This window comes from Aplysia californica, unplaced genomic scaffold (genome assembly GCF_000002075.1).
Source record: "Aplysia californica isolate F4 #8 unplaced genomic scaffold, AplCal3.0 scaffold00225, whole genome shotgun sequence".
NCBI classification, from domain to species: Eukaryota; Metazoa; Mollusca; class Gastropoda; order Aplysiida; family Aplysiidae; genus Aplysia; species Aplysia californica.
In genome coordinates, this window is record NW_004797495.1 from 308,377 (window position 1) to 334,515 (window position 26,139).

A 26,139-nucleotide genomic window follows, 5' to 3' on the forward strand; every position below is an offset into this window, starting at 1 on the left:
CCAAACACACACGCATACAATCAGAACAAGGCAGGCGAGCACATTTGCTGTATCAAAAGCACTTACTTTCTGGAATTGCCGTAGGCACTCAGAGCCAGATCAATGTCCACTCTCATGGGTTTCAAGGGCACAGTATCCGAGTCATCCCCATCGGTTGGAGCCACATATGGGTCACTGGAATATGACATCACGAACTGATGACACCCAAAAATGTTTATCTGCCATGGTTTACATGAAAGTGCTAATGCTTTTAACTACAACCGATATTTGTAAAGCATAGTACTCCACTTTGAGTGCATTCAAAACAAAATTGTCAATCTTGATCAACAGCTCAGGACGATTTGAGATTTTTTTCCCCCGAAAACAGCTCCCAAAACTATCCTACATTGCGGCTGAAAAACATAAAAAATAGGCTCATAGACAAACATTCCTTTCATAAAGCTTATCGGCAGCTTTGAATGTCAACATGAGCTGTTTTTTTCTCCTGTGATAATCTATAAGGTCAAAGATTTTCTGCTCTAAACTATAATTCTTAGGCAAGAAACCTTGAACAAATAATAATAATAATAAAAATAATAAAAACAACAACAACAACAACAAAAATAATAATAATAGATAGCATTTATAGAGCGCAAATCCCTCCTTAACAGCAAGCTCTATGCGTTTTACAATCTATATTATTACCCCAGCAGACCTGATAGAAACAATCTCAACTTCCTGAGAAGCATACAGTGCAAATTCAGGAAGGCTACTTTAAAGTGCTGCATTTCATTTACCTTACCAAAAATAATATACGTAAGTAACAGGACACAAATAATAATAATAATAATAATATTTAATACTAATAATAATAATAATAATAAAGATAATAAAAACAGATAGCATTTATAGAGCGCAAATTCCTCATAATATTATCATTACACGGAATGAGTCTATAACAATCCAAAGTAGTACAAAGCTTTATTAACCAATGTTCAATGTGGCACCTACTGTAGCAGCAGTGTTATCTGATTGGTATCCAGCTTGAGAGCCTTGATGGTACTGGCCACGGGGTCGTCTCGCAGCTGCGCCTCCTTGACCAGGTTCCAGATCTCCGTCCAGTCAATCTGATTGGCCACAGCACTGCGCACAATCAAGATAGCTTGATCCACCTGAAACAGAGTGAGCAATTAAATACAGTAGAGTGTGTTCAGGTAGGTGTCAGTATGTACAGATTAAAAGTCTCTTCCAACTCGGTGACGCTAAGTGAGAGGGGGAACTCCCATTCAAAGTCCCTCTCAAGGAACACCCCCAGTATGTTGACAGTGATGAAAACACCCCGCATAATCAAAGTCACAGTCCCATTAGGTATTGAAAAAGAGTTGAAGTCCAATTCGACACAACTGAACAAAGTGTGCACTAAGTTAATAATAACAGGAATTTACTAGGGGTAAGTTATCAAAATCTGAGAATTTTTACTTCTCTGGGTTGTAATTTTGAAGAAAAAATTATTTAAAAAAAATAATAGTAACCCCATCAATCCTTTTTTAAAACAAAAGCAATGAGCAGAAGGATATTTGAGACAATGGAGATGGCAGGTATTGACAGCAACTAAACAAATTCAATTTGAAAAATAGTTCACATTTCATTGAATTATGCAAATTATCTGAGAATTGGCAAGCCCTTTCAGCTTAATAACAAAGTTTTCACATGTGAAAACCTTCACAACATAACTAAAGAGAATCATACACTTAAACTTTTAATTTCTTTGCTTACAAGTGAAATTTCAGGCACAAATGTACATAGGAGCACTCACCAGATCCAGATTCATCTCAATGAGCTGACCACGTAACACATCAGATTCCTGGATGGGACAGTTCAGCAAAATGAATGAATAACAATATAAACTATGACCACTTTGATGAATACTTTCTTTCTCAATAATAAAACAAGGAGAATTTATTGTAAGTAACCAATTGACAGTATTCTATAATAACAGTAATGATAATATAAACATTTATCTATTAAGCGCGTACCCTGCTTAAAAAGTAGGTCCCATATACTTAAAAACTTATCATTCCACCAAATGAGCCTATAACAATCCAAAGTAATATTAGTTTTGTTTAAGTAGAGTTTTTACGGCGCTCGCAACTGCCTAAGGTCATATGAGCGCCAAGGGGTGGATGTCAACAGAGAAGTCCATACAGGGAATCAGGCCCACTCTGCTCACCTCTCTAGCCTCAACAGCACAAAGTCTACTTTGACTATCAAGGCACCCCAGAAATAGCAGGTCACAAGAGTGTGACAAACATACAAAAGAAGTAGAGGAAAGATGACGATAGTAAGGATTAGGAAAGAAAAAGCAGCAGTTCCCTGTTGCAGTTCAGGCAGTTATGAGAATGGCATTGATGAATCAGCCCATTAAAAATTTTACTGAGCATTTTACTGGGATTGACCTAAAGACACTTCATTCAGTAGCACCGCAGCCTACTTTAAAGCTTTAGTAGACACAAAAATAGGGGGCTCTCTTGGCCTACAGGTTAAGGTGTTCTTCTCTCATTCAATAGGTCGCGGGTTCGAATCCAGATAGTGATGGAAAAATTTTCTCCTTTCACAAGCTTTCCTGTTCTTAAGCAATGTTCTATTGTCTACTTTTGTCTCCACTTTCTGCCCCCACCCCCTCACCTCCTTCGCCCCCTCCTCTGAGCTCTAGACTCTCTCTGCAGCCTTTCTGCTGCTACTCCTTGGCTCCTTCTTATTGCTGTCTTTCAGCCACACCCCTGATCTTATGGTAGGAAAGATCTACACCTAGCCTTCTTCCGTGGGGGCAAAGTGTTAAGATCCCTTGGTGGTCTAAAATCGATAAATTCGACCGCCACCTACGCAAACTTCAAAATTTCCTACCAACTGAAAAAGTTTAACGAGTCCCACGCGCTCATATGACCTAATGCAGTTGCGAACGCCGTAAAACACTTATCCCCCCCCCCCCCAAAAAAGCCCTAAAAAATACCCACAAGAGCACACGTGGGTTTGCACTCTCAACCACACATATCGTCGTTGTCAGAGGGAACTTGTGTAACTCTATTTGACTACTCTCTACAAGGTAAAGAAATAACTGAAATTAAGGAAAAAGTTGCAAGAAACTATTGAGGTGTCGCTCCTTGACAGGTCGCCAACCATGGCTGAGAGTCTGATCTCTATCCTATTAAGTCTGAATTCGACAGCAGCAAAGTTTCCAACCTGATCGATGGAAGAGCAACGTCAAGACCATTTCAAAATGAAAGAGAAAGACGTATATACACAAAACATAAACCATCGACAAAAACCACACCTGTTCCTTTTGGAGACCCTGGATGCGTTTCTCGTGGTCTTTTTTCACATTGTCCAACTTCTTCAAAGCTGTCTTTTCCTGCAAGTCCAAACAAAAATAATGAGGAAACACAAAAATCAAAGGCAGCCACAATGAAAATGAATCTTTTTGAACGAGAAAAGACAATGACAAGCTACAGACAGTGGAGCAAAAGGAGGTTTAATACCTCTAACGCTAGAAAAATAGTTAGCATCACTTCTAATAAAATGATGTGACAATATTACTTAATCTTTCTACATTTTGCAAAATTTGATGTGATGTTTTACTTTGGTTCAGAGCTTCCCACAGCAAAATCCCAAAAAGGAGGAAAAATTGGCAGGGGGCTGGGGGTTGCAGGAGGCCCCCGGTGGGTCTAGAGCAAAGCCTTGGTTGGGGGTCCGGGAGCTGACAGCCCCCGGAAGCTAAAGAAAATTTGCAATTGAAGAGCTAAAATTTGGCCTTTCTGAGCCTAAAATTTAAAAAAGAATGAGATTCACACACCAAGTAAAGCCACTATTTAACTTTAACCAGGCCTAAACTGGTAAAAGGAAAACTGTACGATGTAAGTCAAAGCTCCTCCTGAGGACAACACCAGAATGTGCATGCTTCATCACTACATAAAAAACTACAAAGCAACAAATGATAATGATGGGAAACAATTTATTGTTGGTCAGTCGGGAGGAACAAAAAACGTTTTTTTTTTTATTTTAAAATTCCGTGACCGGTATTCGATCCTGCTCTAATAAAATAATAATTGTATGACTTCAAACGCAGACACGCTGTCCATTCGGCCATCAGAATTTCCAAGAGTGGAAGGTAGATTAAGCTTGATATTTACAACACGGTTTCATGAAGGGCAACGCAACATAGATCTAAAAGTAGTTTTTTTTTACAACAGAGAAAGAGAGAGAGTCGGAAACATGGGAGAGGGGAACCATCAACGAGGTGGCGGGCATCGGATCAGCAAATGAGATCTGGAGGATAATAACAAATGGCGGACTATTTGGCGGAAAATTGGAAGCACTGTTTGGTTGTTGTCAATGAAGATATGACAGTTACAGTTCTTCACCATGTACAGTTTGATTTTCACACTAATAAGTAATTGATTGCTGGCAGTAGAGTGGTCAATTCAGAACATAACTAGGGTAATGGGACTTTGTCATACAAGCCTGTTTGGTCTTCGAGAATTAGTAGAATTTAAAAAGAAGAGTCTGTATGTCAATGTGCATGAGTATGTGAGAGAGAATGTGTTGCAGGGCTTTATTCTTTATATCCATCAGACACTTTTCTGTAAAAGCAAAATTTCCCTCCCTATTTCACAAGTGAGGCATTTACTTAACAGCAATGAATGTAGAAATAGTAACACACCTGTTGTATCACTTTTAAGTCCAGGCGCTGGCTTTCGAGTTTAGAGAAAAACTCATCAACAGACTGAAATGCAATAAATTTATATTTTAAAGCGAAGATCATCTTCTATCTACACATCAAAAAGGAATAGCGACAAATAAAAGATAACAAGTATAATGATCTAGATGGCAAAGACAGCACCCAACAATATTAAGCTTTCTTTCTTTCAAAGCAAATAATAATATATGAATTGTAAACTTCCTCGAAAATATGAGAAAAAAATAAAATATTGCATAAATAACAAGCTGTCATGTCATTGACAAATGCTAAAGGACATGAATAAATGTCTTTTCTTGGCTCAAAGTCAAGTCAATCTATGGACAAAAAACAGCTAAACTTTGGGTTCATTTAGTGCAAAGGGAGCATACACATGTATCAGATAGAAATAAAAACGTTCATAAACTACTGGAAATTGTTTTATAATAATACACTTACCCGATCAAAGCGTTCAAACTCCACCATGGGTTTATCACGATGTTGTCTGAGTAAAAATGGGTGGAATTCTTCATATCTGGTGAGAAAAGAATGTAAACAGGTAAAACTGCCTTGAGTTCAGGGCTTTCAAGTTAAAATGATGTTCTATTAGATTGCATTCTTAAATAAAATCTATTCAGGGAAAGTGGTGAGCATTTGGTTTCAAATGCACACCAACAATAACACAAAAACAGATTTTTAGACTGAATTCAGTTAATTTTTGGAGTAAATTGAGTAAAAAAGGAAGCAGCTACAACACAAGATAATCTTACAAGAGAAGATAATCTTAAAGATGAGGAGAAGATAATCTTAAAGAAGAGGAAAAAAACAAGAGGAGCGAAAAGAAAATAGAAATGGTAAACTTTTGAGTTCAGACTCAGAAGCTCAGTTACTAGACCACAAACTATCATCAGCTTGTTTGCTTGAAAGAGATATAGAACTAATGTTGATGGTGTAGAAAAAAGTTAGAGGACATTTGAGGAGACGAAAGGTGACAGAAATTTTTTTTAAATTTTTGAGTATTTAGTAAGAGTTTTTTGGCACTTGCAACATGATTAGGTCATATAAATGTCGAAGATTAGAGGTGTTACAAGAGAGTAACAAGCACACTTAAGGAGGAGGAGAGATAAGGATGATAGATCTTTGATAGGAAAGAAGTAGCAACCACACCACAGAACCAGCTAACCATCCACAGAAATAATGTTGATGGAGCTGAAAAATTTTTAAGGACATTTTAGAAGAGGAAAGGTAAAAGTCTGGAAAACATTAAGTACTTGCTCACTGGAGAAAAGAAAGGCATAAAGAATATTCCAAGATGGTCATCCATTGCTGATGATAAAAGTTGTTGTCTTAGGCAGATGAACGTATTGGTATCATTATAATGTAAAAAAGAAAAAAGCAAGGGGGAAGCGGGGAGTAGTCGAATGTATAAGTGATTGTCTTGGGCAGGTAGCTGTTATAGCAGGTCTGACTATTTGCTCAAAAGAAGAAATAAGACAGGCTACCACCCGCCATCAATTGAAAGTTATTTCAGTTTTTTTTTATAGTGGAGGGTTTTACGGCTCTCGCAACTGCATAAGGTCATATGAGTGCCAAGGGGTGGGTTTCAACAGAGAAGTCTTTACAGGGAATCAGACTTACTCTGCTCACCTCTCTAGCTTCAACAGCACAAGGTCTGCTTCAACTATCAAGGCACCCCAGAAGTAGCAGGTCACAAGAGAGTGACAAACATACAAAAGAAGTAGAGGAAAATGACAATAGTAAGGATTAGGAAAGAAAAAGCAGCAGTTCCCTGTTGTATATCAGGCACAGTTATGAGCCTGACATGAATCAGCCGATTTACAATTCTACTGTGCTTGAACGAGAAATGTCCCCCCTTTGAGAATGGCCTAAAGACACTACAGTCAGTGGCACTGCCCCGGGGGGCGAAAGTTATTTGAATATATTTCAAAGCAAATGGACTACATCATAAACTTGCCGGCTTTCCATAAGAATCCTTGGCAAAAAAAGACCCAGCATAACAATGTGGACTTCCACGTAGAAATGTAGGACCAAAAACAGCTGTTGTTCAAATTTCTTCAAACAAAATAGTACACTGACATGAAAGAAATCAGAAAGAGCTGAGAATAAACTGAGTTCACTGACTAAAAATAAAATCCCAAAAGACTTTTTACTTGAATGAGGTGGCGAAAAAAAATGCATTACATCCATCTCTGCTAATATATGTAATCTTGAGTTTCTTTTACACGACACTTCGCACCATTTAGTTATGGACAAGAATTAAGAAGATCAGTTAAACAAATACTCTGAAAGGGAAGTAACCAAGACAATAAAATAGACCCCAAAATTTGAAATATTGGCAAGCAAATAACTGCATAAAGAATAAATGGTTTTGTGATAAAAAAGAAAACAAAAAAAACTCACAATAAGATTTCTCCAGACTCTGCCCCTGCAGAGCTTGGCTTTTGGTCTTTCTTCTGGATAATATGTCCCTGGAAACAGAATTACAGTCACAAAAAATTATAATCACACACCAAAAAAGAATTATGCCACATGTACGAGAGTTTTCACAAATTAAAAATAAATAAAACAAGTATTGGAAATCATTTTCAAACTAATGACACTAATTCTATCATCATCATTGCCTTTCTCGCCCTGCACCAGGGTATAGGCCACGGACAAACACTTTCCTCCTTTCTCTATCCTGGGCTAGCCTCTTGATGTTATTCTATGTCTTTCCACTTTTCTGTAAATCAATTTCTGTGATTCTTCTCCAGGTTCCACGTTGTCTTCCCCTTGATCTCTTACCCTGTTGAGTCCAATCCAACACTTTCTTTGTTATGCAGCTGCCTGACTTCCTGAGAGAATGTCCAATCCATCGCCACCACCTTCTTCCTACCTCATCTATGACTGGGATCTGTCTTGTTTTCCTTAACGCTTCCTCGTTTGTGACCCTGTCAGTCTATCTGATCCTCAGTAATAATGCTACCATGCTGAAGGCTAAACAATATAACTAAAAATTTACTACTTCAATAGAATATTTATCATCTTTCAAAACGAGCAACTCAAAAACATACAAATCAGCCGAGCTTGAAGTACCGTTTAATAGTTAACAAAGGAAGCATTTTAAAGTCAAACTGGGTCGAGCTCAAGATAGTCAGCTATTTAAAACTCCAGCACAAAAATAGGACTGGCTACTAGTTAGGCATTCAGTAAACAAAAGTCCCATACTCAGAAACCCTACAAATACAGAAATGGACACATAAAACTTGTCTTGTCTTATGTGCCCTAGGGAAGTAATTAATGCCCTGTAAGACAATAAAAAGGTTATTTAATAGACCCAGTGCTAAGAGTACTATTCACCCAACAGAAATGCGGCTATTGTGACGTACTAATACACTCGTAGGCTCATGGTGTCATTTCTACATGTACTAACAGAATTTATGATTGAAAACCAAAAAATTGTTGTTTATGCACCCTCTGAGGGCATACAGGAATCAAATAATACTCACTTTGCAAGGTTTAGAAATGAAATCTTGAAGTAAACTCTCAGCCTCTTCAATGGCAGTCAACAGCTTGGACATGTCTGGGAAGAAAAAAAAACCTACCGAAGTCACGCCATGTGGTATATTTAGATTGTAAAGTGCATAGAGCTTGCTTTTGAGCCGGAATATGCGCAAAACAAATGTTATCTATTATTATTATTATTACAGCCAGTAAACAGCAAGGTATGGAACACAACCAAAGAACAGCATTAAAAGTGGTTTCCCGGATGATAGTCAAATCTTGCAAAGTAAAGACATTTTCACTACCCAAGTATGTTCTGCAATGACGATTGAGTGAATATGTAACTTTTAAAAAATGAAAATGGAGCATGAAAGTTGAAATTTTATGTCAACTTTGTTTTGAGAAAAAGAAAATTAATGTTTGGACCAGGCTTCTTTCATACACAATAACCTTTTCAAAGAAGTCAAAACATAAACACTATTTGAATTTTGGCTTAATTTTTCCTGTGGAGGAAGTAAAATGTTCAAGGAAGTGATTTCAAGGCAAAAAGGGTAAAGCCCTATTTTGGCACTAGCAAACAGAAACATTCAGAGACACATTAGATTTTTAAAAGAATAAAGGTTGCATAAAGATGGTGCTATGGTCTAAATGTGTAGCTGCAATACTTACGTCAACTTAATTTTTGTTCTAAAACTATTGTTGAGGTTGATCTGTGGGTCCTCATTAATATCAGCATTCTACATGCACTACAAACTGCATAAAAATCCTGCCGATTAACTTTTGTACCTTCTCTCATCATTTATATCAAAAGGGTTTAGAGCAAAACATCATCAATATAAACTTTAAGAATATCGTTGGCATCTTGTTGTTGTGCCTCTCTGGTTGAAACTTACCAGCATCTGGGTGAAAACCTTGACCTATTTTGACGTTTTCTTTGAAGCCGGCACCTAACAACACATGGTCTATGATGGCTGGGCCATAATCTGGGAAAAGAATACAAACACATTTCAAGATAAGGGCATTTAACTCTTGTTTGAGGAGATGAAAACCACATACTTTATTCTATGTGTAAATTGTTTGGGTTTTTTTGTTGTTGTTGTTAGCCTGCTATTAAATTAATTTTTTGTTGTTAGTTTAGTTTTTGTTGTTCCTTTTTTTTAGTTTATAAAATATTTTAATTTTTTTTTCAGGGGAGGCCGGTAAGTCATTTTTTAAAAGAATTTGGCTCTACCAGAAATGCTATTATTTGAAAGACATCTTTAATATTTAAATAAGAAGAGGAAGCACTGATTGAAGATTATAAAAGTATTCTTTAAGCTGTTTATCTGACCTCTAAAGTGAAGTCATAGGACCAGCTGCTCTTGTCCATATTTCCTTTCAAGATCATGACTGTCATTTATTTTGTTTCTGTATATTACAAGAATGACTTGTGTGATGGTGAGTATGAATTTGTGGAGCAAATTCAGGGTAGGAAAAGAAGGGAGATGGGGCAAAAAAAGGGAATAGGAAAAGGAGAGGGAGGGAAGAAAAGGGGACAGTAATCATGAAAGGAGAGTGAGAGCTACATGGAGAGAGAGAGAGAAGGAAGGAGGGACAAGAAGATGAGAGAGTGAGAGTTAAAAGAGCAAGAGAGGAAAGTGAATGAGAGACAGACAGAAAGGTGGGAGGAGGTTAACAAGACAGGGAGACAGGGTCAGGGTCAGAGAAAGGGGGGGGGGGTTGAAAGTGAGAACTGAAAGCAAGAGAAAAAAAAGAAGCAGAGACAGACAAGACAAACAGATACACGTAGATAAGTAAATGGATAAAGAAAGAAAATCAGTGACAGAAATTATGGAAGCCATGAAAGCAAAATGTAGAAAGTGAATATATCCCTTTCTCTTCCTAAAACAAAGGGACCATCTCCATAAATAAAACCATTGGCCATTTTCAGAAGCACTCTTAATTATAAAACTAACCATACTTTCTTTGGTTCTGGGCAAGGATTAATACAGAATTTAACAATTGAAGGCAGCCTGTTCTTTGAGTTTCATTATCCAAGGTCTCACTTTCATAAGCAAGGAGTACTGAGGATCTTCAAATTCTTCACACTTATCTAAAAGGATACAGGACTTGATCTCATCATGCCCATCATGCCCCGCAATCAGGGATGTGAAAAACGTGACAAAAAATCAAAAAGTCACTCATAAACCATGCCTGCATGAAGGTGACTTTTAAGACTTCATTCAAACCTACCTAGGTGCGGAACTAATAACTTCTTAAGCACATCTCCGTCTTTCCCTGACTGAATCAGTGCCTGCAACCTGATTGAAAGGATAGAAATAAAAAAAAGTGCACTTTATCAACATTGCATATAATCTTACAGAGAGAAACTTAAGTATTTCATATCGTATAGTGCATGTATTTAGTTTTTAAAATATATATATATTACTACATGTTTTTCTAATCAAACAAGGTGGCAAAAAGGCACCAGAGTATAAAACATGAAACTAAAGAAATAATTATCAATTGACCACATTTTAGAATTGCAGAATCCTCATCCATATCTTCAGTGCTAACAACTTTTCATTGTTCAACAAGTTCACCCTTAGATAGCATATTCAAATCTACTTTTAGGTTCACTCTCAATAAGAGAAATCCATACGATATATATCCTTACGATAATGCTTTAAACTATTCAAATCAAAATAAACAAAATATAAACAGGTGCCACATCTATTTCAAAATATTTGCTGAACCTCGGACAGCTGACGTGAATTCTTGTTTCACAACAAAAGCTCTACTATTTCTCCTAAAGTATAACCTACCTCAAAATATAATTCGGTTTATTTGGCTGGATCATGAATTTTATTCATCACTACACTATACTACACCATTTTGCACACAAATAAAAATGGTTTAAAAACACTACCGCTCAAGAGTAGGTGCATGGTGCTCCTTCCCGCTGTCTACTGGATAAATTTCCCTGACAGCAAATCTCACATCTTGGCTGTTGTCTGTTCGAGGTCGAAGAATGTTCAGAATGGTGAACTCAAAGTCTGTAAGGACAATGTTGCCCTGGGATACAAACAGAAAGGGAAAGTAAGGAGCAAAGGGGCAAAAACTGTACGAAGTTAAAGATGCCCTAAAATACAGGCGAAATTGTCCAAGACGGCCACCCAATGTCAAAAATTAAAGTAATTGTCATGGGCAGGAGGACATCTTAGATAATGTCATTACATACAGAAAAAAAAACCGCAAGGGGGGAAGTGAACAGTGGTCGTTTGTACATGTAATTACCTTAGACAGGTGGCCATTAGAGCAGGTTTCACCATATTGACTTTTCTTTGTTTCCTTTCATAATTGATCCAGATTTAAACCAAAAAAACTTACTTTCTAAGTGACAAAAATATCTTTAAAAATACATTGGGTCATAAGAGCAAGGCAGAGAAGAAGATCTTCAGATGCTACATATGTAACATATACTGGTCCACAATGAGTCAGTGCAATAACAACCACATTATACCAGGAACAGATAAAACACCAGCAAAACTGGAAAGTATTAAAAGGAGAAAATACATTGCTAATTAGCCATGGTTCAACAATGAAAAATCAAAGCTAGTAACTTTTCCTTCCAGCCAACACACAAGGATAGAAGCACACGTCCTCACCCTGTCATAAAGTTCCACTATCACATGATAAGCAGCTTCTCCAGAGCCAAACTGAAGGTCCACAATTCTGTCAATACCCAGCTGCCGGATGGACTCAAATCTCCGTCCTTTCAGATGTTTTCGTAGCTAAAACAAAATTTAAAAAATACATGAAAGCAACTTCACATCAGCAAAGCATAAAATATTGTGATGTGCTTAAGAATTTTGCACGCTACTGACCATTATTCTGTAAGTCAAGCAAAATAATCTAATCTGTGCTGACTGAAGAGCAAAGGCAGAGGCGAAAGTAAATATATCCAAACTCAAGCAGGTTTGGTGGCTGTTCCTCGTTCAGTAAATTACTCGGAAATCACTCACAAAGTACTTTCATTTATGGTGTAATAGTAACACTTATATTCCTTACGGGCAATGGACATGAGTCTTATTCACTCAGAGCATCTGTTAATATAAATAAAGTGATGAACCCACACAGTCCAGCGTGAAGCAGGCCATCTCCAAAAATACTGTTGATGAGAGTGTAAAACAATCACAACACACATACAAGGTCAAGAAAAAGACCAGGGCCTTTATCAAACCAAAAACAAAATTTTGTCTTAAACTGCACACACCTTCATTGAGAAACCTGATGGAGCAGGGTTTTTAGGCCAGTCAAACTCTGTGCTGTGTAGTCTTATACCAGACTCAATGAGGATCACATCTTTCTCATCTGGTCTGCAAGAACAGCACAAAAATATATATATTTATTTCTTGTCAGCTCACCTATATAGCTTTAATACTTTGTCCGCCATATCTATACTGAGAGATTTCACGGGGAGGTAGAGATGTCAGGCCCTGGCAAACTGGAAAGTCATCTGAAGCTAGAAATTGTGAGTTTTTAAAGTGTCCTTTTCTTCTTTCTAGGCTTCTAGGCCAGATTGGTTGATATTCATGCAAGTTAAAAGTCCAAACCACTTGATTCTTTGCTTTTTTATGTGTTGTTGGAATGGTTTCATGCCCAGAATTTCTCTAATGGCTGAATAACAGACCCCGTTTCTCCTTGTTAGCTCATCAAACCAGTAGGAGAAAGCCATGTAAAACTCTATTTTTGGTCTTCAAATGTTTTAAGAAAAAGAAATCTATGGGTAAACACAATTTAAATAGACATTATTTGGGGAACAACATGCTTTAAGTTCTACATCTCTATATGGTGAGGTTATACTACAGTTATGTGACATTAACTCAAACTCAGTTTTTAAGACAGTTATAATTTGTCTGTGTAACTTACTTTCCCACTCTTATCAGATATGTCTTATTGTCAATGTCATACACATTGACAACTCTCATGCCAAGAAACCTGAAAAGGAGAAAAAAAGAGTCCTTGAATTAAAACAATTATTTTATTAACTGGTATACGGAGGGAAAATGTTGGCAAACCAAGGCACAAAAATGAACATGAGACAACATAAAGAGATGGATAAAATCAATATTTAAAGGAAAGGCATGGACATCTTCTGCTGCCCCGTTTCTTAAAAAGTCAGTTAGATGTCAGAGATGCCATTTGCTAAGATTTTATAAAAATAACTGGAAATTCACAGAGTTGCATCATCAGACAAAAATATATTCAATAGCTAATTTATGGGGTAGGAATTAAAACAATGCACTTTTCTACAAAACGAAAATGAAAAAACAAAAGAGGTTTAATAAGAAAACAGAATTCAGTGGAATCAACAGAAATACTGAAAAAAAGCATCCCTGAGATGTTTGTAACAGGATTTTACTGAGCATTTTCATTGAAAACTATTTATATTATGATTTATCTATATAATACATTCTTATTGATTAAGACACACTTATATTATATAAAATATTATAACTTTCCTTTGACACAATCTAAACTGTAGTATTGTCATTCTAAGCCTCATAATCTTTATTGAAAAGGCTGCTGATATTCCTGAACACTTAACGACTGAGAACCCCTTCGTTGCCTATAATAAATGATGTTCTTGTAGTGGTACATCATGAAAATGCGCAATTTTTAGCCGTGTGCCGGACCATGTATGTCACGCAACTTTACAAAATTTGCCTCTCCTGGTTCACTGCATGGATTGATATACTTCGGGAATAAAAGAAGCGCATGGTCAAACTTCAATGCTAGGCTTACATGCCTAGGCTTGCAAGCCTAGGCTTGTGGGCCGCTGGGTGCTCTCGCAAAACGTAAACGTGAACAACAAAATTACTTTAAAAAGGATAATAAATTCATTTTTTGGCTTAGATTTGCAAGTTATAGGCTACCAAATTATGAAAAGATGGGGGGGGGATTAAGGAATGAGAAGCATAAAAAAATAGAAAACCACGATCCGAAATATGTCACGAGTGGGCTAGGTCCAGACGATGAGTCAATTAACACTAAGATGTGAGACTGCTGTCCTGGGTAACAAGCTCCGCTGAAAATCAGTGCTGACATTAGGAACACATATTTATAATATAGAGAGCCTACCTCCGGCAACGATTATATAAGAAGAAAACATACTATAGAGCTGACGTTACTATCTAGGAATAAAACCCACAGTTAAGGGCAGCAGTGGAATCAGTATTTCCAAATCTTATTTTTTAAATCAGCTTTTCACAATCACAAAGTAAAAACAGCAAAATAAACATTCATGGGGTTATCAGTCCTATCAGTATCACTATCATTCTTTCAGGTCAATCTCTAGAACTAGAGCTGTCTTTATTGACATTACCGACTGAGTTCAGCTGCTCATTGGACCTTTCTACTTTCCCCGACAACAGGGTCTCATTTAGCTCATGGACGGAATATGTTTGAAGTGCTGTGTGTGCATGTTTGTGATTGTACCGCTGAGATTTAATATTTGTAAATCATGTCGAACCACCGTTAAGGCAACTTTTTCATCAGGTGAAAATTAAATAGAGAAATTTGGAGGTGAAACGTCCCCACCATTCGGAAGAATTTAACTGAGAACAAGGAGATAGAAGACGAAGTGACTCTTGTCGTTTGAATGGTTCTCAAAATGCCGTGGCTTACCTTGTTGAGTATATAAAGATACATTTTGTCTATTCCGGACTTGAGTCTGAAAATGGGTTTTATCTATTCGGACTCGGGTCTGAAAAAAATGTTTTATTCGGACTTGGTTTCTAAGTGAGTTATGGGAGTGTCATATAATGTAACTGTCATCGGGGGATTTAACGTAAAACCAGAATTAGAACTAGAATTACCTACTAGGACTGTGTAACTGTCAAAAGTCAAAAGACTGCACTCTCATCGCCCAATGGCAGTGTCTACGTATATATGGTAACCGCCAACTCAAGGTCTACTTGATACACGGTAACTGGCCCTGGGCACCAAGTCACTACATGTACCAGTCAGAAACATCATGATTACTTCCACCACCACTGGTACAGCATCAATACTGTTCCTACCATTTGTCTTTCCACATGTATGTTAACTTTCATTTTGTTGAAATTGCCCAAAGGCAGTGTCTAGGTGTACATGGTAACCGACAATTTAGGGTCTTTCCATCACCACTACAACATCATCATTACTTCCACCACCATTTGTCTTTCCACATGTTTTATTTCATTTTGTTGTGGGTTATATTTTTTCTGTAATTATTTTTTTTAAAATCACATCGCACACAACCGACAGCCGTGGCCTCTTCCCAAAGCAAGCCGAGAAGGCGATATATATCGCTATGCGCAATCTCATTGGTCGATATAAATAACTTTGCCCCCCAGCAAGGTCAACTCAACTTGGTTGTTTTGTTCATACTAATGATGCACGGTTAGTTTAGATAATCTCTAGTAACTCGATATGTTGTTGTTGTTGTTAGCGATCCAGTAGCATCTGAGCGTTAACTCTTCTGCATGATGCCATTCGGTAATAGTTGCATGTTTGTTCTAACTGTTGTCTTGATGTGTGGGGTAGCTTGGGAAGAAAACATCCCCTTAAATCAGTTAGTTTTCTATGGAAAAACAGATGATGTTCCACTGTCTCTGAGGGGTAGTCACATAGTGGGCAGGCAGCAGACTGCTTTACTCCAATTCGGTTGAGATGTTGGTTGAGGGGAACATGTTGTGTTCTAAGTTGGAAGATTATGGATTGATCTCCCCTCCTCAACTCATTGATTGGATCTTTGACCAGTGGTTTATTCATGTGGCCATACATCCTCCTTCCTGTCGTACCTGTGGCCCAATCATTCATCCACTCTTCCTTGAGGTTTGACTTGATCATTTGGCAGCAGGTGGTGTAATTCGTAGGAATTTCAGGCTGAGGGAGACTAGCTCCTTTCTTTGCCAGAGCATCAGCCCTTTAGTAACTCGATATTAAAGCTCACATCTCGATTTTTATCATTATAATTTTTATATAGTGAGTCCGAATAAAGACGGCCTTTACACCCAAATTTTGGTCCACCCACTGTCGCCGATCTCTCCAGTCTTCGTCTTCAGTCTTCAGTCTCCAACTACTTTTGTCTTTCTAGATCTAGCTTCGTAATTAATGGAAGTGGCTATTCTCACCCGGGGTGAGAATAGAAAAACGATCTACCTCTCACCCCGGGTGAGACTTGCCAGCGTAGCTATTCTCACCCGGTGCGAAACAAGACCTGTTTATCCTCATTTTGGAATACTGTCTATCGGTGTGGATGATCAAATTGATAAAAGCCAAGAAAAAATTACGTTATAGCACAAACTGTCGCCCATCTCACAAAAGGGCGTATCGTCAAAATTACCGGTTTTGAGTTAACACCACCATGGTATGTCGGGTAGTGAGATCTATGTTCTCTCAAAACGGCATGTCGATAGCTTAAAAAATGGCGACGTTATGAGCAAAAAATATTTAGCCCTATAGCTCTCGGGCAGGAAATAGCATCTCACATAGAGGCGTATGCCTTGTTACGCCCCTTTGTGAGAATATATGCTGAGGCATATGACCGCATACGTCGTGGTATGAGAAGTTTCTTTTTGTTTTCTCACTTGTAAATGAGAGGGATGTATCTCATTTCATGTTCAGTAGTCTTGCTGATTCTTTCTCGCTGCATCATTGAGGAACTTTTATACGCTTCCTTACCATTAGTTCAAGTAGACACGTGTTCTTTTGATACCTGTGCTTCAAATTTCATCCTTGCTTTCAGCGTTTGACTTGATGTTCATGCCTCCATAAAAGGATGGTATCTTAGCTCATTTGTAAGCTTATAAACCTTCACTTTTGAAAATATGTTCTACCAGTAAAAGTTTTAATTAGGTACATGAGTCCCCAAAGATGTGGTATTGCAAAAAGTTCTTATCATATTGATGATTTAGATGCAGACCCGTCTTTCAAACCTGGTTTCTGTGTCATGTAAGAAGGACATGTTTGCAGCTTGTGGAAGGTGTGTATTGCTCCTGTGTTATACATACAGTCACTTTGTGGAAGAAACAGGCTCATGGTAGTCTTTAAAAAACCCACATAGCATCGTGAGTAGAAAACGGATAAAGCCAGAAGAGAATAACTCTGTTGTCGTTGGATATTGTACTCGACCTGAAAATTTCATGGTAGAAGGTGCTGCCAATGAAGTGACTGCTCCGAAAGGTTCACAGTCCAATAGGTATAAAGAATCTAACCACAAAGGACATTTTCGAGAGGAGTTCCTTAGCCCTTTAACTGAAATACATTTTGGCGTGCACAGGACTTGAGACAGGTATGAATTTGAAAGCTATAAGAAATATGGTCGAAGCTGTCACACTATTTTGAATGAAACACACAAGGAAATGTTCCAGCAATATTACAGACTTGGATACCATTATCTACAATGTGAGTCATTGTAGGTCACATTGACTGCTGACTGAAACTATGAAAGGGACAATCTGTTTTTGTGGACAGAAAACCAATACATATTCCTTGACTGTCGATGGAATTCCGCCATCTATAAGACAACATCAGCTGAAACTATTGAAGTAGAAAAAAAAGGATGATGATGCCCAGCAACTGTCAAAGAAAGAGATGAAAAACTTCCCACCCTTATTAATGCTCAAATTGCGAGGTTTCCCGCTGTTGACTCACATCACTACAGTAGGTTACTCGAGTTAACAGGACTTGTTCTCAAACCTGAACTGAAGAGGAGACAAAACAAAGGCTGAACAATCATAACCACCGAAAAGCCAAAGTCAGAAAACTTAAAGAAGATGCTTTCAGCTGCAATATAATAATAAACTGAAGTGATATTATGGAACAGACCCCACAGAGACTATTCAATAACCATTTATTTCCTACAAACCCATCGTACCAAACAGTGACCTTTGAGCGCCAGAAAAAAATCACGTCAAAGACGTTCCATTGTCTGCACTGATCCATGAACAGCCTAAAAAATTCCCTCTATAGCCAAGTACACTTTTCATCAGACTGGGGGAACACACAATGTTCTTTTAATTTTGCCACAAGTAACTTATAACAGGCTACCACCTGCACTGTATTTTCGCATTGAAGTGCCTTTCCAGATCATTTTAATCTTTCTTAAGAGGAAACACTAGCACAATATTTCATTGATAAATGTTTTCAAATCCCTTTGGCTGCGAGCATTTCGCTCTTGGCAGCGCAAATAGAGTATTATGGGCTAAAACGTTTAAAAGGTATTACACAAATTCATAACACATGCTCAGAATCTTTCTACTAATATTGTTGATGTCTAAGGATGGTGTGCTGTCCTGAATGAAAGGATCTGTGCGGTACTAGTAATTTTATACTCATTGCATTGTGCAAATTCTCCATAATACCTTGAAGACAAGTAAGAAAGCTTAACTCTTTAAGTTATTTACATTTCATATCGTGGAGACTCCAAAGCTGTTTCATTTTCTTTTTCCTGCTGTTTTTCACTCACCAAAATAGATCAGTTTGGCATATATATTGAGTTGATAAACCTGTTCAATAATCAAGAAAAAAATCCCTTTTCTCTTATATTCTATCACCAAATGATGAGGCGTATTGTCAATCTTGTGTCTTTAAAGTCATTATTATATTCTCACAAACAGGCGTATCAGCTATTTTTGACCATTTCTTAAAAACGTAAAAGAAGCAATATCTATAATCTTTATCCTGGAATATTCGGTGGTTGTACTAACATCTTGCCAAAAATTGAAGCGAAAAAGCAAATGGTTATGCCACAGCAAGAATTTAAAAAGTGTCCAAAACTTTGAAACGCTCTCCTGAAAAATGCCAAAAATGCCCTTACACGCCCTTTTGTGAGATGGAAGACGAAAAGTTTAGTAGCTAATTTGGTCTCTTCAAAGATGCTATGGCTATTTCACTTTTCGAATCGAGCCGAACTACGCAGGTCGCCATTTTGTTTTGCCCGGAAGTTCTCGCAAGATCTACTCTTCCCCTCTCTCTCTCTGTCTCTTTCTGAATAACTGTCTATCAGTGTGGACGATCAAATTGACCAAAACAAAGTTAAAAAATGATGTTAAACAAGAAAGCTAAATTAATTTGGTTGTCTACAAAGATGCTACGGCTATTTAACTTTCCGAATCAAGCCGAACTACGCGGGTCGCCATTTTGCTTTGCCCGGAAGTTCTCACGCTACTCCTCTCTCTCTCTCTTTCAAGTCTTTCTCTCTCTCCACTGCCCACAGACAAAATTGAACGCTTTTAGGCTAACACTAACAGTAATAATAGATCTAGAACATTTGTTCACACCACAGAATTCTATAATTCTGTTATCACAGTGTAGAATTCTGTGGTTCAGGGTGAACGCTTCACTGGTTGGCCTAGGCTATAACGGTGAACGCCACATGCCGTTAAACTTAGAAATGACACATCTTTCTGATTGGCTGCTTATTTTAGTAATGTGATGTCATCACTTCCTGAGATACCCAAACATGGAACGTGTTTTCGGTAACATTTTGGATTTTCTAGATCTAGAACTAGAATCTAGATCTAGATCTAGATCTAGATTCTAGATTAGATCTATAGTCTATATCTAGATTCTAGATCTAGATCTATTAGGCCTACCTGGACATGATGGAAGACCGCACGAAAATTGAGGACTAGATAATATCTAGATCTAGATCTAGATATCTAAATTTAGATCTACCCCCCCCCCCCCTCCTGCATTTTTAATCACTAATACATTTTAAAAAATAAACTACAACTTCAAAGTCAAAGCAACTCTACAAATTCGGCCTATAATTTATGGAACTGTTGGTCAGTCGGGAGGAGGAAAAGAGAAAAAAACAACTGTCCGGGACCGGAATCGAACCGCTCCAAAAGTCATTGCTCGACATCAAACGCAGACGCGCTATCAAATCAGCTATCAGAAATTCCGAGAATATTGTGTAGATTAAGCATAATATAGATCTACATAGACACTTCCATGATCTTTGGTGCCATGCGATTGTCTATACTTAGATGTAGTCACGTGATCGGAGGGGTATCCTGGTCTGACGTCAAACAAGATGGGCGCCTTACCTAAAAATAGTTTGCATCATTTCTACTTGTAATCGCATGTGTGAACGCCCACCGGGTGAGAATCTATTCAGCCAAAAGACTCGCCTGCGCTATTCTCACCTCGGGCTCGGGGTGAGAATAGGGGTGGCCCTTCGAAATATAGTCTAACAAACTCTTATCCATTCGTCATCGGTCAAAGTCATAATCATCAGAACGGTCACAGGTGATGAAGTCAAGCAAGTCATATAAAATCATAGTTCATCATAATCATAGAACCTAATGCTCCGAGTCATGTTGACGTTGTTGTAGCAGGCCAAGAATAGCGCCATACCTTTTCAGCTCTTGAACAATGACAGCAATGTCGATTGTACTGAAACGACTCTTCATGGTGATGTTTTTTAAAATGAAAGTATCTGAGGTCCTAGATTCGTTAAAATGTGAGAAAATTAAGGCAGAAGAAGAAGAACTGTCAGCTGTTAGTGTTGTAGTTGTGAGCCTATGGTGTAAGCATTGCAAGTGGAAATGAAAACAAAGTTTTTCTGATTTGAGAGTGATCTCCCCTCCATTTCGATATGTTGAAAGAACTAGTGATTCTAAAATACATTTTTGTATTTTTATGAATGCCTAGTCAAATTAGTTGATACTCAAACTTAGAGACTATTCACAAACCGTTCACAATTTTGAGAAATCAAAAAGAAAGGCAGAAACAGTAACTAATTTCCTTGCATGATATTATATATTTTGTTTTGCACTTTTGCTCAGCTGTCAGGATGGCCGAGTGGTCTAAGGCGCCAGACTCAAGGAGTAAAGTCCTTCTCATGGAGCATGGGATAGAGCGTTCTGGTCCACGAATGTGGGCGTGGGTTCGAATCCCACTTCTGACAATTTTTTTTTGTTTTACTGGAGACTAAGGGTAACATTAATTGAAAACAACGGTCTTTAAAGCCATTTTTGAAAGCCCACCAAAGCGATTACTGTTTCATAACTATATCAACATTAATTTTAGTACTGCGTACTCGATTTTCTTACTGACACTATGCCCTCACAGCCAATATCGCCTTTCATGATAGAGGGAACCTGAATACTTTCGCACATAACTAACAATACTCCATAAGAATAACTGTAATAATTTTAAACACTGATGCCCGTGTTTTTAAATAATATATTTTTGACGCAATGATGAACACTGCTACTGACTGAAGTGTCTATCCCTTCCCAAAGTAACCGTTAGTAACCTGTTCTTATGCACAGTAGAATTATGATTGTAAATGGGCTGATTCATCTATGTCATGCTCATACTGTGCCAGAACTGCAACAGGGAACTGCTGCTTTTTCTTTCCTAATCATTACTATCGTCATTTTCCTCTACTTCTTTTATGTTTGTCACACTCTTGTGACCCGCTATTTCCGGGGTGCCTTGATAGTCGAAGGAAACTTTGTGCTATAATATTGAAGCAGAGAGGTGAGCAGAGTAAGTCTGATTCCCTGAAAGGACTTCTCAGTTGACATCCACCCCTCGGAGCTCATATGTGACCTTATACAGTTGAGAGGGCCGCAAAACCTCTTCTAAAACTAAAACTAAACTGAACATTGCCTTTGTTAATTATGATAACTAATTTCACCTTTTGTTTTAAGCTTAATGATCAATAGGCCTAATAACAGATACTGTTGAATCATGATAAAGTCAACTTGCTTTAAAGTCAACTCTTGCTCACAGTCAACACCTCGATCACTGTGGTCACGTTTCTTACCTTCTTTGCCGGTCAATATCAGTCATAGGAAATTTCAAAACTGAGTTAACATTATTTTTAAAAAAAAACTATCACATTTTCCCTACAATCTAAAACAAGAAAGAAGTAAATATAACAATATTTGGAGAAAAAAATACAGAACTTTTAAAAGGAGAAATAAAATGGCCTTCAAAGTCGAGCAACATGTTTCCTTAGCAATGGGGGTCTTAGAATTGAGATAGAGACTTGAAATTTAGCAGTTATCTTGGCAATGCGATTGCAAGGTAACATACAGAAGTAGAAAACTATTTATTAACGGAGAGAAAAATTATGGACATAACAACCTATTCACGAGAATGGACTTCACATCAAATGCAACAAACTATTAGCATTATACTATGTATCAGATGCTACATTTTTTAAGTAGCTGTATGTCAAATTCATCTGTTTCACATGCAAGGCCTGTGTCTCCTAAGAATTTTTGTTCCATACTTTTACCTCTCAGTCAATGTTTAAGAGAATGGCAGCTCTTTCAATTTGACATAATCAAATTTGATATTGCTGAAGTCGGTAACTGGCTGCAACCCCAAGTTTGCCGGATAATAAAAGAGTACCAAGTGCACCAAACATCTCTACATTAACAGAGTATAATCATTATAACAAAGAAATGAAGCTTTAGTTTTTTCAGACTGTGAGATCATTACAAATCTGTATTTTAGTGCCTCAAACAAGATGATCTGTCGTTATTTCAATAAAATCACCGAGCGTTGTCTCGGCCGGTGCCGCACTAGCCCTCGCGTCGAGCGAGTCAACTCAATACTGTAGTGTACTGAGTGCTCCCAGTAGTTTCACGGAAGGATCCATGCAAAATAATTCCTAGTCGATGACTTTATTCTAATAGAAAAAGAACTGTTCTTTCTACTGGTATCTTTTTTTAGCCGGTATTTTACACTTTTCGTGTTAAAAATGATCTTTGAAAACTTAGACACTTTTTTATCAAGGTTTCTATCCAAACGCCAAAGGCCAAAAATAATAACTACGGGAAACCACGCTTAAAGATGTATAGTTTTCCGCAAATGAAAAGACGGTATTTAATCATCAATCTTTGTGCAAAGCATTCGAATGCATGGGTGTCAATTTTGAACCGACCCACCTCGCATTCCGACCGTGAGGGGCTTCCCTTTCCACGGCGAATCTCCAGCTCATACTCGGATTATAATATACAAACAACTTACACTATTGTAAAGAAGGAAATCTGAACTTTTTCAAAGTGTTCAGCATTCGGTGTTTATAGCATAAGAGCAAAGAAGCAGAGATCTGAATTACCCCCACTTTACCGAAACCACGCGCTCGGAAGGCCGCGAGTCGGCTTACGTGCCGTGTTTGCGCTACCTAATTATACGTTTGCAATAGCACCATAAACAGACGAGAGCACACACACATACACACACACACACACACACACACACATATACACACACAAATACGCACACACACTCACACATATACACACAAACACACACACACACACACGCACATACACACACCAGGGGCGGCTCGTGGGGCAAAAAAGTGGGCGTGCACAATTAGGCAACAGCAGGTTGAAGATAATCAAAGGCATAGTAAATGGGATGGTAGGATCTTTGGGTTGGTGAAGGAGGACCTTATGATTTTATTTTCATTCTTTATCCTGCATTGGAACTGAACACTCGAGTAATAACTTTCACCACTCCACTACAAAACCATTCAAAGACACAACTCAGAGGGCGGTGACTTAACGTATGTCACGTTCACCTCCCTCGGGTTCACGGTCACAGAGTGACAAGACAATGAACCAATCACAATTCACGTGAGCACTCCACTGGATTGCTCCGGGGATCACATAATTTTGGCATTGAATAGACTAGTGTACAGGCTATCGCGTTTTAGACTGCCTACTGTGGGCTATGTTTCGTGGGTGTACATTTGAGATGTGCCGTCTTTTTAATATTAATGTACCGCTACCCAAACTCGCTACGAGTGTCGTCATCGCTTGGGTTATCCCAAAGAGCGATTTATAGGTCAGATAGCCGCAGTTGAATATTCTATTTCGTTTAATTAAAATGCGTGGACTTTGGCATGGCATAGTAGATGTTTTACGGCGCTTTTGACACAGAACTTACAGTTACAGCGCCTGCGGGGACCTTGTGTTGATACATGTATTATATTTGGCTAGTGTTTGTTTCTGACTTCTTTTATTTCATGTTTGTGTGTGCTTTTCGTAATAGAACAATAAAACATTTTGGGCGGCACTGCACGACTGTGCTCTATGGACGAACCGCGCCTGACACACACATACAAACACACCAACACACATACACACACACAAGCACATAGACCGCCACGCTGGCCTCTTGGTAAGGAGTCCGCTTTGAGAGATCTAGATGAAGGTTAATCTTTCAAAAGCACTAAAACAATAAAAACGAATGTTTAAAGTTAACCAAAGTAAAAAACTGAAAGATCAACTGACGATAACAGCTCGCAGAGCACGCCCACACAGTCAGCTGTTTACGTAAACAAGCTTGAAGTGAGCTAGAAGCTACAGTTTTTACTCCTCTTTACCAATCAGAGTTGTCTACATTTCAGACCATACATGCTCAAAAAGAGGTCAAAATCTAAAAAAAAAAAAAAAGTTGCGAATGAAGAACATTGAAGCAAAGATACTCCAATGAGGAGTATCTTTGGTTGTGTGTAGTATCTTTGGTAGAAGCAAAGGTGGCCATGAGGTAATGGTTAAAAAAAAATAATCTCACAGCTTCACACTAGTAAGGTCCAGATTCCTTTATCTCGTCCCCCAAGCTCACAACAAACCACACATGCCTCCAAAATATATCAAAATAAAATATTTATATTTGATCAAAGTTGTTTATTTTGTATCTTATACGAAGCAGAAGACATCAAACTTTCAATATATATAATTTTAAAAAATTCATGGAAAGTAACTTTTTTGCCTTTCCAGCCTCGTAGCTGATAATAGAACAGTGCGTCTTAAGACTGATATTGACCAGGCAGACAGAATCGTGTTTCTGATACAGTCAACCGCTTGAGTTTTGGGGGCTCTCGTGGCCTACAGGTTGAGGTGTTCACCTCTCATTCAAAAGTCCCGGGTTCGAATGAGGGTAGCGACGAAGAAATCTTCTTATCGAAAATTGCCTTCTTATACATCCTTTCCTGCTATTTAGCAATGTTCTGTGGTCTGCTTTCGTCTCCACTCCCTGCCCCCACCCCCTCACCTCGTTTGCCCCCTCCTCTGGGCTCCTGACTTTTTCTTCAGCCTTTCTAGCTACTGCTTGTCCTTGGCTCCTTCTTACCGCTGTCTTTCAGCCACACCCCTGATCTTCTGGTAGGAAAGATCTACACCTAGCCTTCTAAAAAAAAGGCGGAAAATGTCGGAAGTACCATGTGCAAGGTGCGCATGTTAAAGATCCCTCGATAAGAGTAGGCTTCGGCTGCCACCTAGGCAAAATTATAAAAAATTCCTTGAGTTTTAACCTTGCGTAAAGTCAACAACTTGGGGTTAAATCCCAAGATGACTTCATTGATTTAAGAAGAGATTGATAGAACCTGGGCTAGTTGTGTACACATCTCCAATTACTTTGTTCACTCATTATCTTTTGTTTTGGAGACAACTTCAGATGTATACTCACTGAAATTGAGCTGACATCTTGTTACCAAGTACTTTCTAATTTTGTAGCTGTGATCTTCAATTTTTCAATGGCCAGTAGTACAATGGATAAAGTCAACATCGCTCACTCAAAGTCAACACCTTTTTTCGGTCCCGAGGTGTTGACTTAATCAGAATTCCACAGCATTTTTTTCTCTTTTTTTCAGGTTTGACATTGGCACGAGTCTCAGTTCTTTTGCCTTATTAGATCTAGTAAGAACGAGTGCATGCAATATTTTGCTAGAATGGTTTACTCTGTTATTTTTCAATGAATGTAGAACTATATTATATTATTACGTGCACGTATATGTATATATGCATCTTTTTCATGAATATTACGTAAAGCGCATAGAACAATGATTGTAACACTGATTTGCGCGATATACATGTCATACTAATATTACAATTATGACCGATCAATGTAATATTACC

At 38.0% G+C, this 26,139-nt stretch overlaps 1 protein-coding gene and 1 non-coding gene across 2 annotated transcripts in view; one reads left to right on the plus strand and one right to left on the minus strand.

Moving 5' to 3' along the window:
• The window catches only part of LOC101854089 (nuclear export mediator factor Nemf), a 36,168-nt gene extending 15,357 nt beyond the window's left edge, over positions 1–20,811 (minus strand). Inside the window, exons 1-15 of the mRNA XM_005099771.3 lie at positions 20,606–20,811; positions 13,127–13,195; positions 12,471–12,573; positions 11,863–11,988; positions 11,124–11,269; positions 10,448–10,515; positions 9,109–9,198; positions 8,221–8,294; positions 7,133–7,200; positions 5,171–5,246; positions 4,697–4,759; positions 3,311–3,388; positions 1,796–1,843; positions 991–1,151; positions 67–174 (exon numbers count right to left, since the gene is read on the minus strand). Coding sequence (XP_005099828.1) covers positions 67–174; positions 991–1,151; positions 1,796–1,843; positions 3,311–3,388; positions 4,697–4,759; positions 5,171–5,246; positions 7,133–7,200; positions 8,221–8,294; positions 9,109–9,198; positions 10,448–10,515; positions 11,124–11,269; positions 11,863–11,988; positions 12,471–12,573; positions 13,127–13,195; positions 20,606–20,661 — 1,334 coding nt within the window. The 5' untranslated portion in view covers positions 20,662–20,811. The remainder of the gene's footprint in view (positions 1–66; positions 175–990; positions 1,152–1,795; positions 1,844–3,310; positions 3,389–4,696; positions 4,760–5,170; positions 5,247–7,132; positions 7,201–8,220; positions 8,295–9,108; positions 9,199–10,447; positions 10,516–11,123; positions 11,270–11,862; positions 11,989–12,470; positions 12,574–13,126; positions 13,196–20,605) is intronic.
• Positions 20,812–21,038: 227 nt separating this feature from the next.
• TRNAL-CAA lies at positions 21,039–21,158 on the plus strand. The gene is made up of 2 exons: positions 21,039–21,076; positions 21,113–21,158. It is a non-coding gene; the product is annotated as a tRNA-Leu (tRNA).
• Positions 21,159–26,139: the final 4,981 nt, after the last annotated feature.